This window comes from Phragmites australis, chromosome 20 (genome assembly GCF_958298935.1).
Source record: "Phragmites australis chromosome 20, lpPhrAust1.1, whole genome shotgun sequence".
In the NCBI taxonomy this organism is placed as follows: Eukaryota; Viridiplantae; Streptophyta; class Magnoliopsida; order Poales; family Poaceae; genus Phragmites; species Phragmites australis.
In genome coordinates, this window is record NC_084940.1 from 596,789 (window position 1) to 616,420 (window position 19,632).

At 43.6% G+C, this 19,632-nt stretch overlaps 3 protein-coding genes and 1 pseudogene across 3 annotated transcripts; 2 read left to right on the forward strand and 2 right to left on the reverse strand.

Moving 5' to 3' along the window:
* Positions 1-354: 354 nt before the first annotated feature.
* LOC133902278 (mediator of RNA polymerase II transcription subunit 8-like) lies at positions 355-4,429 on the reverse strand. Its single transcript, XM_062343885.1, has 7 exons — positions 4,303-4,429; positions 3,675-3,742; positions 3,053-3,310; positions 2,781-2,834; positions 2,492-2,689; positions 1,606-1,666; positions 355-527 (listed from the first exon to the last, which is right to left on the reverse strand). The coding sequence occupies exons 1-7, from the start codon at positions 4,427-4,429 to the stop codon at positions 355-357; spliced, it is 939 nt and encodes a 312-aa protein (XP_062199869.1).
* A 4,614-nt stretch (positions 4,430-9,043) lies between these two features.
* On the forward strand, positions 9,044-10,302 carry LOC133902279 (uncharacterized). The gene is made up of 2 exons (XM_062343887.1): positions 9,044-9,598; positions 9,703-10,302. The coding sequence occupies exons 1-2, from the start codon at positions 9,044-9,046 to the stop codon at positions 10,300-10,302; spliced, it is 1,155 nt and encodes a 384-aa protein (XP_062199871.1).
* Positions 10,303-14,659: 4,357 nt separating this feature from the next.
* LOC133901333 (uncharacterized) lies at positions 14,660-15,461 on the reverse strand (annotated as a pseudogene).
* Positions 15,460-16,110, forward strand: LOC133902280 (probable E3 ubiquitin-protein ligase ARI7). Its single transcript, XM_062343888.1, has one exon. The coding sequence runs from the start codon at positions 15,460-15,462 to the stop codon at positions 16,108-16,110; it is 651 nt and encodes a 216-aa protein (XP_062199872.1).
* Positions 16,111-19,632: the final 3,522 nt, after the last annotated feature.

The window sequence follows — 19,632 nt, forward strand, 5'->3', positions numbered from 1 at the left end:
CTTAATTTGGAAATAATCCTGTGCCTGTCTTACCCATATGCATTTTCATTGCTTTCTTTGCAGCTGATCTTGTGCAGGTTAATAAATAGGTCCGGTTTGTTAAGGGATGCATGTTACACAATACCAACAATACAAAGATGTCTGAACACAAGAGTAACAATATTTCTAGACTTAGCCTGCATCTCACTATTGGTCATACACCATTCATACATCTACAACAAAACATGGTTATCCGCTCGCCCAACATGGACAACACTCACAGATTTGCAGACCGATGACGAATTGGCAATAGGCTGATAGGTCTTGCTCATTTTTATCTTTTCCTTGTTCTAGCAAATTGCCATTAGTTGTTGATCATTGCTGGTTTTGTTGTCTCTGCTGAGGGAAGTTGGGATTCTGCGTCTGATTCTGAAGGCCTACCATGCCCTGTTGCATGTTCTGAGCACCTGCCTGCATGTTTCCATATACCCCTTGCTGCTGCTGCATTCCCATCATGCTGGTAGTATTTGTAGCTCCCATGCCGAACACTACAGCAGAAAGCAGTCGAGAGAATCGCTCAACAGTAGAAGCTTGAGGCATATTGCTCAAGTGATGATGATTATTTCATCAAAAAGTAAAATAGACTGTCAAAAATATATATAATTATATGCGCTACGATGACAATTCCGGATCAAGGACATTCAAAGCTTGTCATCTGGCAGGGTTTCCAGCACTACGGAGCCCACATAGCTAGCTAGTAACTCGCACTGGACAAGACATTTCATGAAAAAAATCAAATATGTGTAGAATGCAGCGTGCTAAAAATCTCATGAGGGCAATGCTACGATTTTTTCTCAGTACTCTACTCTTGATGTTTTTTAATGACATGACATCCTACATAGTGCTGTTCAAATGAGCCATACCTATTGAACCGGCTCAAGGCACGGGCCTAGGCCAATGCCCAGCTTAGACCGGCACAGCCCACCGCCCAGCCGCCTCGTGCCGCCCCGCCCTCCAGCCTCCCTGCCCCCGCACCACTGCCCCGTTGTTGTGCCACCTTGCCCACTGGCCTCCCCGCCTCGCCCGGTTGCCCCACCCCACCCCTGCGTTGCTGCTTGGTCGCTATGCTCACTGGGCTATTGGGCCAACCATGCCGTAACAGTAACCAGGCCGGTCTAGCACAACACGATGGCTGACGGGCCATGCTGTGGGTTGTGCCTCTAGCACGCGAGCCAGCACGATATGGCCCGTTAACCTTACCAGATCTGTCAGGCCATGCCGTAATCGGGCATGTGCCGGGCCGGCCCGACAGGCCCATTTGGACAACTTTAATCCTACCTTCGCCTTACAATAAAGCGTTAATTCCAATATATTTTGTTCTTTTGAATTGTGGGTCAGATTCTGGATTAATGTGACTCGAAGGACTTCCCCTACCATCAGTCACGTACAAATATCTTGTCTAACATTTAGGGCGAGTTTTCCACAAAATGTGCCAGTAATGGCACCAAAATAGTAGACAGTGGTATATGATCTATCTCAAATTCATGACTTGAAAAATTACATCTTTTTGATCCATTTAACATGACAGTTGACAAAAGCTTAAGAGAGGAAGGAAACTGGACATACTTTGGTCAATCAGCATTTGGGATGGATGACTCCTCTGTGGATGCCCACCAACCAAACCATACTGATTAATGATCATCAAACAATACAATAAATACAATAAGTTAACATATGTAAAGAGCAGAAGACATTCAGGAAACAATACAAAGCAAGAAAGGCAACAAATGAAGCACTCTTTATGCTATAATGCCTCTTCGCTAATCAGCAAATTGTGTCCATGATAGACAAGATATCATCAGCATAAGAGGAGCACACAAAATGATAACCTTATCAATTACCAGACAAAACAATTGCCTAAATAAGCACTTGACTTATTGCCCAAGTCCATCCATTAGAGTGGCATGTGCTGAACTTGCTTGGAACAAACAAGTCTTGGCACCAATAATATGATTATATGAACCATGCAACTATGCAAATAAAAGGCACAAACCCCCATGTCCAATGCAGTAACAAATACATCTCTCTTTAACATTTACAGAAGTAAAGGGAAATATAATGTGATTGCCCGGTAATCGCAATGACCAATTGTACCATATGCAGAGCATTTATTTTACTCGAATGCAGATAAGTCTAGTTCCGACAGAACCTGGAGTTAGTGGAACAAGAAAAAGGCACTGACCTGCATTTATGGCAAAAGTGACTGTGACTGCATTGTCCCGGGCAAGTTTGCCATCTAAAATGCAAAAACAAGCCAGGCAAAATTAGCCAACCACAGGAACATTTATAAAATACACATAGATTAGACTAGCGACTGAACAGACTAAGAATTTTTCCTTATTAGTTTATTTCATGAGCTCATAAATGCATGTATAAAGCCCAACTATCCATTTAGAGAAAAAGAAGGAACATATCTTCCCCACTGGATTATTAATAGAAGGTAACATCTAACCATTTGTGAGTTTGATGATGCCTGTGCAGCAGTGAACATTGCACTGTTTGCAGCTCCAGTGAACTGGCCCAAATGACTTCTCAGCTGATTTCCTTGGTTCAATTGACTCTGAGACATGCCAGGTTGCATACGTCCAGGCTGCATCAGCCTATTTTGCGACAAGGCTTGGTTGTACTGCATCTGCTGTTGACTAGGGACCTATAAAAGGTTTTCAACATAAAACTAAGCTTTCAAAAAAATCTATTTCAGAAAAAGAAAGAAGAAGAAAGACGATCATTGATAGAATTGCCTGTAGCTTTTGTTGACCCTGCCCCTGTAAATCGTGTAGCTGAGGAATTGTGCTCTACAGGAAATATGTGGATTCAATAAGCACATGAAAAGGAACCACAAATAAAATAATTGTAACACAGCTGAGGAGAAAAGGAAAGCAAATATACTAAGAGCACCTATAGCAACAGGTGATCTGTCACAACACAGAAGCACTAGCATGCAATACTCAAGTGTGGGGGGCAAAAAACCTTTCCTAAAATTAAAGGACGTCCAAATGTAAAACTATCTTACCTGTGCTAGCATCCCAGCAACTGATGGCCTCAGCTGCTGTTGAGCATGCAGTTGCTGCTGTTGAGACACTTGAATCAGCTTTTGCCTCTGCTGTTGTGGTGTTAGATGCTGCTGGGGTGAAGGGGTATTCATCATATTGGTGCCTGACCTAGGGGAGTTAGCATATGGCATTGGAGGAGTAGAGACATTTTTGAAGTTAGGGGTTCTTGTGGCTCTAGGTGATGGTGCAGGTCTCCCAAGTAACTGTCCTACAGATGCCTGCAAGAAGTAGTACGAAGGCAATATATTTGAAACTGAGTCAGAAAGATCAAATTTGTCTGAGTTCATGTTGGTTATTACTGTTCCCTAATAAAACTATCTTTGATATTTTGGAAGTTCAAAAGCATCAACCAATAATTAATGCACATGACAATTAGAAGGAACGGCATTGTACGGTCAATCAATAGAGTAAAAGATTACATCATGGGGAGAAGATTAATGTCATACATATATGAAGCAAGGAATGAATACACCTTTCAATCTGCCTCTTTTTGAAGAGGACTTCTGTTATTTTCAACCCAAAGAGCAATAACATGGACCTCTTCTAAAATTGTAAAAGCAGTAATAATTATACAACACAAACCTGAATTGGATTTCCCTGGGTGTTGACACTGTTAGGTACAAATGTTGAGGTATTTTTGGGATACACACCTGCAAATACAGATACCAGTTAGACGCTGATATTGAAACACATCTCCAATGAAATGGCATAATTAAAGGATTTGAGAACTTTTATGGCACACAACTCCAATGCAAATGGCAATGAGTTATGCATTCAAGGAACTTTTTATGGCACACATGTCCAATGCAAATGGTAATGATTTTTGCTATTGAGGATAAAAAAAAAATCCTAGCATGATAGTATTCCCTTCAATAGCACGTGAAAATGAGACAAACCATAGATGTCATAACTCAAAACAGGGAGAGAACCATTATTTTAAGAAAATTTAGGTACAAAACAAAATATACACGTACCAGAATTATCACCAAAATTTTGTGCCCCGTCTCCGAAAGGAAGTACTTCCACTAAATGGCTAGGAAGAGACGAATGTGGCTGCCTCTGATCTCCCGGTACCCGTAATCCTGACAATCAAATTAGTTCAGTAGGGCTAGAAGTATTCAAGTAGTAACACGGATAGAAGTAAAAAAGGTTATTTTGGAAGTCTAATTATAATTTTTTATCGATACTGATAAAGCATTATGTCTTTTACCTTCACCATAATTTACTGCCACTCTAAGTAGGTTTTCCTGCTCCTGTATCTTTGCAGCTTGTGCCTTGTCCAATGTAGGACCAAGATAGCCCCCTGACGGGCTCCTAGCCCATAGCTCTTTCGACATTCAGCAATTACTTTCTCAACAGTTTCACATGCACTACGAATCATGTCTATTCTAGCCTGAAAAGAATAAGATCAAGTCCCGTTCTATTTAATAGACAACCAATAAATTGATCAGGTACCATGTGCTATATGTTTGCATTCTTTATACTGCCTTGATCACCTTTAACTTTTCAATTTAAATTTGTTATTCCAGACAACAAATGCTCCCTTTTGTAGTTTCCTCAACTTCCATCTCAGGCAACAGTTTTGACGACAGCATTACAGGTAGTACTGTAGTACTCATACAGATCAAATAAGAATTATACTGCAACACTAGAAGCAAATAATCAAACATATTGAGTATTGACAATATTCAATGTGGGAACACTAAATTCCTCATTACCATTTTGTTGGGTCATTTTGCACCGATCCTAGCATATTTAATTATCTCCGAATAACTTATTGTGAAATTAAGGCCATAGTGCATAGAGAACTTCAAAATTTTGAGGTTTCGTAAAGCATTTAGATCAAAAGAAATACACATTGTCAGACAACAAGAAAGTTCACTGATTGGCTCTTCATGTTCAATACAACTTGTTAGAAAACCAAAGAGGCGTAGAGAAAAGTAGCCATATTAGCTCAACTGGGCATAGTTCTAGACATCATTCATCCTTGCTGCAAATAACAAAAATATTATAGGTTTTTTCATATATAAAATCATAGATGAATCATAATATCATCAAGTATTCAGGTGTTGAGCAAAGTTGAACAGCCAAAGATTGTTTGGTTTTTGGTCAAATAAGACAATACTTGTTTGATGGATTCCTTTCAACTCAATAGTCAACACTCAATTGGTTGCCAAACAAAACTCATTAGGACGTAAACCAAGCAAATTTCTTTCATATTAGACAATTTCTTCCCATAATTATGTCCTTCCAATTATAATGTTTCCAAAAGTTTGCTTTTCAGGTCAAATTGAACTGGCTAAAATTTTACAGACAAGGATAATGAACTCTTAAGATGTCTCTTGAAATTGGCATCCCTGAACTGGAGACAGTCCATTCCATAACTGAATCAATAAACCCTGAGATTCAACTATAACCGATAGACGGAAAACTCCCATGTGTTAAAGAAAACTATAAAATTATGATTTATATCAAAAAAAAATCTCATTATGTGATGACTTGGTGGTTGCGGAGAAGAGATATATGCATGATACATAAAGAAGGAGAATAAAGGAAATTTCAGAACAGTGTACTTGTAGCGTTCTCAGCATTGACGTTCCGGGGATACACAACAAACACCTTGGACACATTCTTGATGTCCTCCACGATATTGAAGAGCTCCATGCTCTCCATCGAGAACTGCCCAAGCACGTCCTGCTGTCGTTTCAGCACGAGGCAGACATATCAGTAAGCAATCGTACACCAACACTAGTGGAGACCTAACCGTAGCATCCTAAACCCTAGAATCCACTCCGTCCAGCAACCGGGAGCGGAGACGAGGGGGGCCAGGGGCAGTACCACTTGGGTGAGGCGCTGGGGTTGGTGCGGGCGATGACGTCGAAGTCCTCAAGGATGCGGGTGATGGCCTTGTACAGGCCCACCGCGCGTGCCCGCATCCCCTCCAGGTTCAGCTGCTGCTGCACCGCCGCGCTGAGCCGCTCGGCCCGGGGAGCCGCTGCTTGCTGCTGCTCCCCTAGCGCCGTCGCGCCCGAGGGTGGCGCACCGACGGCGGGTCCTGCCCCCAACGCTACCGCCGCCGCGTCCATCGCCGGAGCACTTGCGTTGGGTGGTGGTGATGCGGCGGAGTGGAAGGTGTTTGGGATCGACGGGGCCGCCTGTCAGTTTCCTCGTTCGGTTTAAACTGGCACGTGGGACTGGCCAGTGTCTCACGGATTTTAACGGATAAAATCATATGTAGTTTATATATGTCCAGAATATTTAACATACATAATAACATCATAGTTAAAGTAACAAAAACAATACTTTTATAAAATAAACGTTTAACTTTTACAATAATCGATATATATTGTCTTCTGTATAGATACCTACAGCGGAATAAAAACACTGTTATCTAATAATATCGAAGGCAACTAACCAAGAGACACTTGTCTAGAACGTAATATCATTGACTTGATAGTCTTCAATATCTTTACTCACTAAGCAGCACCACACATGTCGTATGGCAAAGAAAGAATAGCAAGTGTGAGCATATAACACGCTCAACAAGTGTACATGAGAATAATAATATGTAGATTTATATCAAATACAAGCTAGCACATAGTATATTTGTGTAAATGCAATTAAAGAAAACATATTCAGACTCAAAAGCATTAAACAGTTGTTAAATTAATGTAACTCAAACGATCAATAACTATCACCAAGACTACCCACCTTACAAACCATAATCATCTCATATCACCAAACCGTATTCATAATCATTCCATAACTATAACACAAATCATAACCCAAACCATCTAATCATGTGATGATTTAAGTCTCTCGTGACCATGAGCACAACTGATATTTCAGATTTTACACTCTACAGTCGTTGTCCAACTTTCCCCTTGAGTCATGATTTCTATATTGTCGTGTTTGCAAGATATTTAACACAAGTTAGTGGTGTGCTGCCAGGAGATTAATACAGAGCATGATCCATCAATTAGGTTCCGGTACCCCAACGAATGCAAGCTATATGTCTAATCAATATGTTAAGTCTTAGCCATATCGACTTCATGGTTGGTATGATATTCCTTGTGTTATCGCTTGAAAAACTGGTCCTTATACATAATACTTTGGCAAAGACTACCTAACAGGAAAATAACCAATAAAATCTAACATATTTACTTGAAACATATACATAACCCACTACATGAACCACCATTATCAAACAATCTCCTTGCCTAAGTCTTAGGGTTCCATGTTACTATATCAAATCTACCGTTAACATTGTATATGTCCATTAATCTTGTAAATGACACTTCTCAACATCCTGATAGCATGGCTAAACAAATCTAACCAAAAGACTCATACAACTAGCACTTAGGCTTCAAATGATGTAAATGAAAAACTAGGACAAATTCTAACATACCTAATATTTAGCACGAATGCATACAAATAAATAATAACCTTATTCAAATTTAAATTTAAATTTAGAAAATAAGATTTGTCTTATTCTAATTATTAATCTATAATCTAATCTTATTTTTTTGATAATTTTGAGAAATCTGAAAATCAAGGCGTGACACCCCGTCAATGATCAACACAACGGTGGGACATCCTAAGGACATGAACAATGTTAGATGCTCAGAACATGTACAATGAGGTTGCTTAGAGGATGTGCTTATAAAAAATCGGGTTTTTTTTTCTCAACTGTAGTAGCACATGTGCTTAGATGGAGAGTAAGGTGTTTACTTAAGCACCGCTGTTTATATTAGTACTAACAAGATAGTTAACCATATTTAACCACACATAGTCTTTGTTTGTATTGGTTACAATTTTCAAGCACATGTAATCCTTATTTGTATTAGAAATTACAATTTTTATATAGATGCTTAGCACTCTCTTTTCTTAAGCAATTAGCCATAAGTGCATGAGCAATAGCTAGATGCTTTAGAAAAGATAGTATTAAGCACCTACATAAAAATTATAATTTCCAATGCAAGTAAAGACTACAAATACTTAAATGTAGTTAATGATCTTGTTAGCACTAGTATAAGTAGTGATGCTTAAGTATGCACATCATTCTTTGTCTAGGCACCTGTGCTAGTATTGTTGAGAAAAAAACCTGATTTTTTTTCATAAGCACATCTTTTAAGCATCTCATTGCACATGCTCTAAGAGTACTCCAAATTCCAAATATGCAGAATGCAGATTTAAACTGGGTTTATTTTTTCCAGACCACTGAACTCAATCAAAAAATATACATGATTTTATTTTGACTGGAGGCCTTTTTTTGTAAGGTAGAAAACAATTTTATAGGGGCTGGACTTATTTCAAAATGCGTTGATCTCAATTATAGAAAATAATGGATGAGTTTACAAAATGTAAGATACTGCAAAACCAAGTGCTATCTTCTTGGGGTTTACAAAACATTTGATTCCTAGAAACTTATGTATCATATGGCTTTGCTCTCTTTGAGAAGAATCATCTTCCAACAATTTAGTTTTGATAGTATATGAATTTCTTTTAGGCAACAATTTAGTGCCCCAAAAAGATTCAAGTTTCAACCTCTCTGAGACTCAACACCCATACCTCATTATACATTTACACTCACCATTGCTACTATCAAGTGATATAAATTCAGATTGCAACGTCACAGCAGAGTACTCACCGGTCTAGCAGCAGCAGCTCAGCAAGCTCTACTCTAGAGCACCAAGTAATTGCACTTGGCAAGGAGCCAGTAAGTACCACACGATCCGATGCGCATGCACCCCATCACCGCACACTACGGCCGGCGTCAGCCGTCAAGCACGTACGCCTTCGATTTCAAGTTCGAATTCGAACTGCTCCCTCACGAATCGCAACTAACCCCAACATCTCCCACTCCACTAGCCGCCGCACCTACAAAAACCAGCAAAATCTAGGAGCAGTGCACGAAGAATTCGTTGCCACCGCCGCGTCGACGGCGATCGATGTCCCGAAAGAAGCTGCCGGCGCCGGCGCCGGCCGTGGTCTCCACCGGCTGCTCCAGCCTCATGTCCTGCCTCCCCCTCCACCGCCGCGGACCAGCGGCGAATCCGCGTCGGAGGAACGACGCGGACGGCGGGGGCGACGCTGTCGCGGCCGCGGAGCAGTACTGGAAGAGGGTGCAGTTCTTGGAGGAGGAGATCAGGAGGCTGAGCAAGTGGGTGGGCCAGGAGGAGAGGCCCGCGCCGGCCGCTGAGTGCGTCGTCAGGGGCAGCGCCAAGGCCACGGAAGAGCACGGCAGCGCGGCCACCAACAATGAGCGCGTCAGGAACGGCGCCAAGGCCAGGGAGGAGGGTGGCAACGCGACCGTGGCCATGACAACCTCTACCAAGAGGTGCATTAGCGTTGTTCACGGCGCCGGCGCCGGCGTGGAGGGGATTGTGAGGCTGGAGGATGGGAGCTACCTGCGCGAGGTCAGGCGTGTCGGGCGACCGTGGGAGCGGCTGGCCGTGCAGGTATCGCGGCCCGTCGTTCCCGAGGACGCGGCGAGCGTGGCGGAGGTGAGCTCGGTTAACCTTGTGTTCCACGGATGAATGCACCTTCATGTCCCTGAGACATTGCCCCCTGTTTCGGTTTGATAATTGCGTCGTCTTCACTAGTGTAGGTTCTTGACAAGATGACGGCGATGAGGGCCGAGGACCTGTGCAAGTTCCTGATTCAAATAATGCCATTAAAGGACATCGCCGGCCAGCAGAACCCCGGCGATCCCGTGCGCAGGACGGCGAGGCTGAGCTCAGGGGACGACCTCGTGGAAGCTCTCATTTTCAAATCAATGGACAAGCTGGAAGGGTTGGTCCTGGAAGGCCTGAAGATCCAGATGGCCTCAGCGGCTACCGATTCTGGCACGGCGCCCGCGCCTGTCGCCGCCGACCGGCAGCGGCACGAGGCGGTCAGTAAAGATTGCTTGGTCCACGTGGTTCTGATGCAGGTGAGGGATCCAAAGGAAAGGTACGGCGCCATTGGTGACCTCATGATTGGACTGATTGAGGAGTCTCTGGAGAGCAAGGATGGCAAGGTGAAGCTGGAGGTGCAAGGGATGCACGTTGCTGGGATCAGCTTCGTAAACAGGAAGCTAGGTGTTGGCAGATGCATGATGTGGAGTGCTTCTCTGAGACGATGCAAGGGATCCCACAATGGCGGCGGCGGCGGCGACTGCTGCCGGTGCAATTGTGTTCGGAATCCGAACCGTGTCTTCCAACGATAGAGATTAGCTTTACTATCAGCACGCCTTTCTCAATAACAATGCAAGCATTCACTGTTTTTCTTGGAGCAATCTATAAACATCCAGTGTGAGGATGGCATATGGAGCCACATGTTAGTAACACATTCACTTTATTTCATGTCGAGTATTATGCACAGTATTACAAAGCAATTTCCTCCGGAGCAATGAACTTTAAAGCGAGGTGAGCCGGAACTGGAATGGACCAATTGCAATAGGTAGCTGAGCATAAATTTCGAAACAGAAGTGTGGCACCATTCTTCACGCCCATACCCACAATCCACCTCCGCACCCGCTCGGCCGAAACCGTCGCCACTATTCTTCTCTCAACTCTGCAACCGCTCTCATGCCGCAGTGCAACGGCCTCCCGAAACCGTCGGCGCACATCCACGTCCACTACCCCGATCTCACGACGCCAACACGTGCCTCAAACGAAATCCCCGACGCTCGGTGAAGCTTTTTCGCCGCTCGTCAGAGACCTTTGACACTGGCGGCAAAGTTCCAGCACCACCCAAGCCAACGACATTGCACTAGAGCCCGTGCCACCATTCGCGCCGCCCGGAGGAAGAAGGAAGCCGGTAAGCTGCCCAATTCTTGATCAACGGTCGAGATTAGAATGTCCGTGTACCTATTCGCTAGCCAATAGAATCGTGCCACATGTACATTTTGATGACTGGGTTTATGTGATCCACGTCAGCGTGTCATATAGATGTTTCTGTCCTACGTGGCGAGCCACATCACCTACCCGAATCCAGTCAGCATGCTAACACATTAATTAGGTTTTTCAAATAAAAAATAAATCATTTAATCTCTGAAATTAGGTGACCTTGCATTTAGGCCCTTAGACTTTATTGTTTTCACAATTATACCCCTATCAGTACTTTTATTTTATTTTTAACCCTCTAAACGTTTACTTATTTACAAATAGGTCCTTAAAATTTTTAAATAAGTCCCTAAAACTTTCTATTTTTACAAATCAGCTATATTCTTTTTCAGAAAAGCCCATGTAGCTTAAAACCTTCATAACTTTTTCATACGAGCTCCGTTTTAGACAATTCTTGCGCTCAAATGATCGTAGCAGCGAGTATTATCCATCAGTAGGCTTTTCATAGTGTTTTGCTTTTGTTTAGTGTAATTTTCTTACATGTTTGTACTTATTTATTTTCGATATGCGTGATTGCAATATGAGACGAGCATTTCGTGAATCTACATGACCAGATTTTTGAAGAGTTTGAGCAGCTCGCTAGTGAAGGCAAGTGTCATTGATCATAGTGATCCTATTATAGGGAAGTATGTCTTTTACTTTATAATTGCATGCTTTGTCAATATGAATCCCATGTTTAAAGTTTATTAGTACTTTATATGATTATCCTTATCGCCTGTGTTGTAGTTGGGTGTCAATGGTAGAAATGTTTAGTTATGCTGTCAAGTCGGGTGAGATAAATGTTAATTTGATTAATGCTCTATGCAACATGAACCGGTTTGGGTAATCTTTTGTAGCAACAAGGAATATAGGGATCTAGACAAGTTGGTTTGGTTGGTATGGCTATTATGTGCGTATTAGATGATGTGCGAGTACCTGCTTGAGATCCTAAGGACCGGTTCATGGACATATAACCCGGCATAACAACGCAACCACGAGGCCTATATGGGTACGGTCTGTCCAATTAATTAGCCACATCTTCGGTTCTGTGAGCATCATTGGATGATTGAGTGGCACAAGAGGGGGCTTCTGCAGCGATGAAATCGCTATTAGCGGTGAAACCTCAGTGGGTGCTTGCAGTTTGGCGGGAGCTTTGTAACGGCCTTGTAGTGATCTCTCGATGCACACCTTGGAAGTGTGTAAGGTACTGACGACCGGCAAAAGAGTTGTTCACGACTCGTGGGTAAAGTGTGCAGACTCTGCAGAGTATAAGACTGATCGGCCAGCCGTGCTCACGGTCAAGAGTGGGCTTTGACTTCTTCATGATTAGTGGGAATCTTGGATGGTTGATTTTGGGTAGTCAGGTGGTGGTATTCCGATGAGTTGGTAGCCGGATATGGGATATCTGATGAGTCTGGTAGTCGGATGGAATCCGATGAGCTATTCGCTTAATGATGGTATCGTCACACCTAGTAAATAGGATTGCTAAGTACTTTTTGAGTCTTAGAATAGAGTGGTATAGATGCAGTAAACCCAAGTTAAGACTTTATTGCCTTAAGCTTTTATGTCATATTTTTCCAAACTTGTTGAGTACTCTATGTACTCACGCTTGCCTTCTCTTAACCTCTTGATGCTGCTCAGAATGTGTGAACTTCGAGGACATGTCGGTCGATGAAGCCGAGTTTTAGGCAAAGGAAGATCTTGACTTGAAGACTATGTTCTAGGCTGATACTCCCCCAAACAACGCCTGTGGATGGATGTAGGACCCGCTACCGCTGAAAATTATTTTAGCGTTTTCTTTAAGACATACGGGTCCTTTTGTAATGAATCTTATCGTCATGTAATGACATTGTTATGTTATCACTTATGAATGTTACCGTATGCATGAAACTTGATCCTGACATATATATGTAATATGGTTTGTCCTTTTAGAACTGGGTGTGACACAAAGTTTGGAAACACATGTTTCATTAATCAGTCGTACTAGAGTAAATTTCATAAAGCTATATTAAGTTTATGAAAACAACACAACACTTTTTAAAACTAGTTTCACACAACTACATTTTTATTGATAGTTTTTATCGCAAAACTTCACTTTGTGAGTCAAGCTCATCAAACTACACTGATATTATCATGCCATATCACAAACAACGCCCCTAGCGCCCGGACGTCCGATCCGGGCCATAACTCCAGACGATTCCGCATCGTCGGATCAGACTACTTTAACCACCTCGTAGCCGCACGATTGAGAGCGAAAAATTCCCACCGCAACATGTTGATATGTTGCACACAACATCACGCGGACGTCCGATTCATTGTCCGGTCCAATTAATAGTCTGTTGCAATATCTAAAAATAGCGTTTGCAACATCTGAAGCCAACATTTAAAACATCAAAAAAATGCACCAAAATAGCTGGTTGTATGCATCCGATTCCAAGAGAAAAATTCCCACTGCAACATCCCGTTATGTTGCACATAACATTTCAAGCAAAAACCCATGTGGTGTAGAATTAGATGCAACATACGAAAATAACTATAGCAATAAATTTTCATAACGTTTGAAACATTAAATTTGAACATATAAAACATTAGAGATATTGAAAATATAGGAATTAACTCAAGTGGATAATTTTTTCGAGTCCGAATCTTTATGCAAGAGATTCCGAGATGCAACATACGAAAATAACTATGATAACAAATTGTCATAACGTCTAGAACATTAAATTTGAACATCTAAAATATTTGTGTATATAGTCTGCAACACGGAAAAACATAAATTGGAAAATGTCCACCATAACATTGTATAATTTTTCACTTGTTGGACTGAATGTCCAATACATCAGGTGTAAGAAGAGTAGCATTATCGTATCACAAAACTACATATTTATTATCGTTTCATATAGCAAAACTACGCTTTTAAGCCCTGAAAAATGTAGTTTTGCACTACAAGACATGAACTGACCAAATAATTGTTGTTGTTTTTTTTAAAAAAAAATTGATTTCTAAAAATGTAGTTTTGTGATACTTATGTCAATAGAAATGCAATTTTGTGAAACTGGTTTTTAGAAGTGGATAGTTTTTCCTATCCTAAGTTTATTACTCATCATACTATACGATGTTAAAAAATTGGCGTATCCGTTAATTTTTCTGTATGGTTACTGTTTGTGCTGGGTACAGTTTGATTTATAATTTGATGCATGATAACTTGGTTTAGTTTGCAAATTAAATCCAAGGATTTGTAATGTGTAGAAGTAGAACTTGCAGCAAAAGAGGAGATGAATGGGATGGGGTGCTTAATTGGTAGACTAGCTAGTTGTTCCATACAGATGCGAATTCCGGCCCTTGATTGGGTGCAGGGAGGGAACCGACTTAATCACGAAACGAATCCGATCGGGAGAAACCCTAATTCGACTCGTAAAGTGCGCCGCGCCTACAATATTAACCGTAACTCTCGTCAAGAATTCCATCGTCCCGGACTCCTCCTTGCAAGCAGCGCCGCCATGGCATCGAGCGACAACGAGAACTACAACTCCGCCGCCGCCGCCGACGACGACGACGGGAGCTGCCAAAGCACCAGCGACGACGACGGGAGCTACCAAAATGCCAGCGACGACGGCGGCTTGGGCTTCAGCGACGACGATTATTTTGAAGAAAGCAGCAGCGACGAAGATCCTGTGGATCACGAGAAGGGGCCGGCCGATGAAACGAACGAGGCCCGCCTGACGCGCCTCAAGGGCTACGCTCTTGAGGTCGAGGACGACGTGCGCAAGCGTCAGGAAGATGTCATGGCGAAGATCTCCGAGCTGCTGTTGGTCCCGCCGAGCATCGCGGCCGTCCTCCTGCGGCACTGCAAGTGGGACGCCGAGCAGCTGGAGATGGAGTGGTTCTCCGACGAAAAGCGCATCCGCGACGCCGTTGGCCTGACGGTGGAAGGCAGCGTCCCCACGGTGCTCAACGACCGGCCGCTCACCTGTGGCATATGTTTCGATCCCTGTTCTCCCGGCGAGTTGAGGTCTGCGGGGTGCTCCCACTACTACTGCCACGAGTGCTGGCGCGGCTACATACGCGCGGCGGTGGGCGACGGCCCGCGGTGCCTGTCACTACGGTGCCCGGACCCGCGCTGCTCGGTGGCCGTCGTGCAGGAGCTTGTCGGCGAGGTCGCCGCCGACGAGGAGAAGCAGCGGTACGCGATGTTTGCGGTCCGGTCGTACGTGGAGGAGGGCAAGAACAGGCACATCCGGTGGTGCCCCGGGCCCGGGTGCACCCTCGCCGTCAACTCCCTCATCGGCTTGCAGCTGTACGAGGTGTCCTGCGCGTGCAAGCACGTCTTCTGCTTCCGCTGCGGTGAGGAGGCGCACCGGCCGGCGTCGTGCGAGATGGCGCGAGAGTGGATTGCCAAGAACAGTTCCGACGGAGAGACCATGAACTGGGTGCTGGTCAACACGAAGCACTGCCCCAGGTGCCGGCGGCCGATCGAGAAGAACATGGGCTGCATGCACATGACGTGCAGCGCCCCTTGCGGCCACCAGTTCTGCTGGCTCTGCCTCGGCCCGTGGGACGAGCACCGGAACAACTACAGCTGCAACCGCTACTCGCAGGAGAAGGCGAAGGGCACGCTCATCGAGGCGAACGCCCGGCGGAAGCAGGCCAAGGCGTCGCTCGACAGGTACCTGCACTACTACGAGCGCTGGACGGCGAACGGCGCGTCGCGGAAGAAGGCGCGCGAGGACCTGGACGACCTGGTGGAGGGCAACGGGCTGGATGCATTTGCTGCGACCATGGGCGTGCCGTCGTCGAAGCAGATAGACTTCCTCGGAGACGCGTACGCGCAGATCGTCGAGTCCCGGCGTGTGCTGCGGTGGACGTACGCGTACGTGTACTTCCTGGAGCAGGAGCGCGACAAGGCCAAGCGCGATTTCTTCGAGTACCTACAGAGCGAGGCCGAGGCGTCGCTGGAGCGGCTGCACCACTGCGCCGAGCGGGAGAGGGAGGCGCTTTGCGACGCCGCCTCCGCTGCCGCTGCCGCTGCCTCTGCCGCCAAGTTCGCAGAGTACAGGATCACTCTCGTGAACCTCACGGGGGTGACGCAAAACTACTTTAACCAGCTCGTCAAGGGGTTTGAGACCGGCATGGCCGAGGTCCTTGTGTAACACATCCGACCGGAGCTGACATAGACGTCGCCTCTCGGACCAGGCGCATTCCGTTCATGCCCTTTTCCTCTTTTGTCTCTTTTTCTCAATGTGTTTCTCTCTTACAGAGCTAAATATATTGTTCTACCATATTAACTCCTCTGTGCAATGTAACGAGGATGCTAGTTCAGGAAACCTAGGAGTGTTTGTCAATGCAAATCGTCTGCTTGTAATCAGATCGTTAACCAATATCAGCTTGCACATAAACCTGTTTCAGCAACACGACACGAACAGTTAAGTTCCTCTGCAGAATGCCTGTACAAAATTACCACTTCTCGAAACCGATTGGATTTTGAACGAAGCATAACGTTTCTAAACCAAATATACCAAGACTAGAGACTAGTCTTAGGTTCGCATAATAGCTGGGAGCTGCTGCGTGCCTATACATGTTGCTATCACAAAAATGCTAGATCTTGTATTGAATTTGAAGCTTCATGCTTATGATTTATTAACTTTTCTCGCAGTAGCTTTTCAGCAGAACGAACCTTTTTTTTGCGCAAGAAAAGCAACGAGTCTTCTTATACCCCAGTAAGTGTGTGATATTTCTTTTTTTTTTTTTTTGAGAAAATTAGAGCAAGTATCCAAGTAGGTGTGCAAACACATCAGATATTTCCCGACCGACCCCACGAACGGATTCAGAAAGTATTTCGGAGTGAAAAATCTTATGTCTAGAATTTTTGAGTCAAAGATGGATAATTATATTGGATATCGGATTCGAATGTAGAGAGATATGTATCCGTCAGATACTAGATATCAGAGAATAAAATCATATATATTCAAACACTATTCGAACGTGTCTTCCGAAGCTCGTAACTTTTTCATACCAAGTCAGATATAGACGATTCTTATATAAAAATTGTAGCTCTTGATGAGATCTATAACTTTGGAGTTTAGACTTTTTCATTTGAAGTGGTTGATATATCCCAATAATTAAAAGAAGCTTCAATCAGTATATTGGACACTAGTAACTTCTCCAGCTTCACTCGAACGTGACCCAATATTGCTAGTTTACATCGTTAATGTAGTTGAGTTTTATACATGTAGAATGATCAAACGATCATAACATGTGTGATATATATTGTTATTGCTTTTACTCAATATCCGAAGAAGTATTTATATCCGACATTGTCGGCATCCGACTTGATGCCTATTTGATTCATATTAATCTATATTTGTGACCAAGACTGTCCACATCTATATCTGTATCCGGTGCTAACCATATCTAACTCTGAAAAATATATATGATATGATATAGGATCAATGATATTTATTCATATCTGATCCGATTGCATCCCTATATCCAAGTTATTAGAGCAAGTATCCAAGTAGGTGTGCAAACACATAAGATATTTCCTGACCGAACGCTCGAACGGATTCGGAAAGCATTTCGGAGTGAAAAATCGGATATCTAGAATTTTTTTTCACATATCAGAGTCAAAGATGGATAATTGTATCGAATATCGGATTCGAATGTAGGGATATAAGTATCCGTCGGATATCAGATATCAGATAATAAAATCGTATATATTCAAACACTATCCGAACATGTCTTTCGGAGCCTGTAACTTTTTCATACCGAGTTAGATATAGACGATTCGTATATGAAAATTGTAGCTCTTGATGAGATCTATAACTTTGGAGTTGAGACTTTTTCATTTGAAGTGGTCAATGTATCCAAATAATTAAAAGAAGCTTCAATCAGTATATTGGGTACTAGTAACTTCTCTGGCTTCACTCGAACGTGACCCAGTATTGCTAGTCTACATATTGAATCGTTAATGTAGTTGAGTTTTATACATGTGGAATGGTCAAACGATCATAACATGTGCCATATATATTGTTATTGCTTTTACTCAATATCCGAAGAAGTATTTGTATCCGACATTATCTACATCCGACTCGTTACATATTTGATTCATATTAATATATATTTATGACCAAGACTATCCACATCGGTATCTGTATCCGGCGCTATCCATATCCGACTCTGAAAAAAAAAGATATGATATAGGATCCACGATATCTATTCATATCTGATCTGATTGCATCCCTATATCCAAGTTATTCGATGTCAGAAGAAGGAAGGTGAGGCTGAGGCTAGGATGAAAATGGATAGGATAAATCTCATCTCATTTTGATTTGTTTTCTATATTTTTTGATTATTTTTGGATTTTCGAGACTTACGCAGAACTAGGGCGAAAATGAACTCGGCATGAAAGGCAAAGGTAAATCCCCCCAACCTCGGGAAAAACTGGGGCAATTAACTTTTTGCCATCCTTACCAGTGGCATGTTCTTAAATACCATCGTTACCAAAAACTTTGACAAAATACCACTGGGGATCACTGGATTGTTGATTTATTACCATTTTCGATGACGTGACGGCATCTTTAAAGGAATATTCCACTACAAATTGACTCAATTGCCCTTCCTCTTCTTTCTTCCCCATTCTTTCTCACCTGCCGCTGTGACCATCTCCCAAACATGCTCGCTCTTCTCCGACCGAGGGAGGACGCGCGCCGCCCCCCTCGCCCTCACCCTCCCTGGTAGGAGCGCGCTCGCGGCCAAGGAGCTCGTGCTGCTCCACTCCCTCGTCGTTGTGCAGGCGCCATGCAAGCTCCTCGTTTTTTGCCTCTCCCCGCAGCTCCTCGCGCTCACCGGGCTCAACTCCGGCGCAGGCGCCGATGCAGCCACAGCCTTCATCACCGACAGCGCCGAGGACGCCGATGGAGCGAGCCGCATGCTCCTTTCCGGGCACGGCACCGGGCCCGCCCCTATGGTAACAGTCCACCAGAGGGAGAGAGGAGGCACGTCAGGAGAAGGGGCTCACCGGCTTAAGAAGTGGTGGGTAGGCTTGGAAGGGTGGAAGGGGGAGAAAGCGGTAGGTATGATGGAGAAAATGGTGTTTACAAACTTCTCCTGTGTATGAAACACGAGCTGGTCATCTGCATTGGAAAAATTTACTCCTAGCCCAACACGGCTAGGCTGTTTACTCTGTTACTCGAACTTTTGAAACCATAACCAAACATCTGTCTTGCAAAGCACGGCTGACTGCCGTCGGCATATTAATGTCATAGAGTTTTGCTGTCTTAGGTTTTCATTGTCTTTTTAGAAGAAAAAATCATTTTGCTGTTTTAGTTTCCAGTTAACGCGTCTTTCCATCTGATTATAAGGTCATAGAGAGTTTATGTTGACTGTTTCCCCCTAGCTAACGTGTCTTGTTCTTGAAAGTAACACCAAAACAAGGGTACTCAAATCATGTTGTAGAAAACTGTAGTTTCTGGCCAAATCAATGTCAAAACAAATTCTGAGATTTCATTGGCTTTGACTGGTGCCAAACCAGTTGCTGACTAATGATCAGTCAGTTCAGCTGTCCTAGCATCGTTCAGGTAACTGTAATTGTTGGTGTCGGTGACTGGAACATGGTGGAGTGACAGATTACCTTGTTGGGGTTGAACAACTGCTTGCTTGACTTTGTCGCGCAA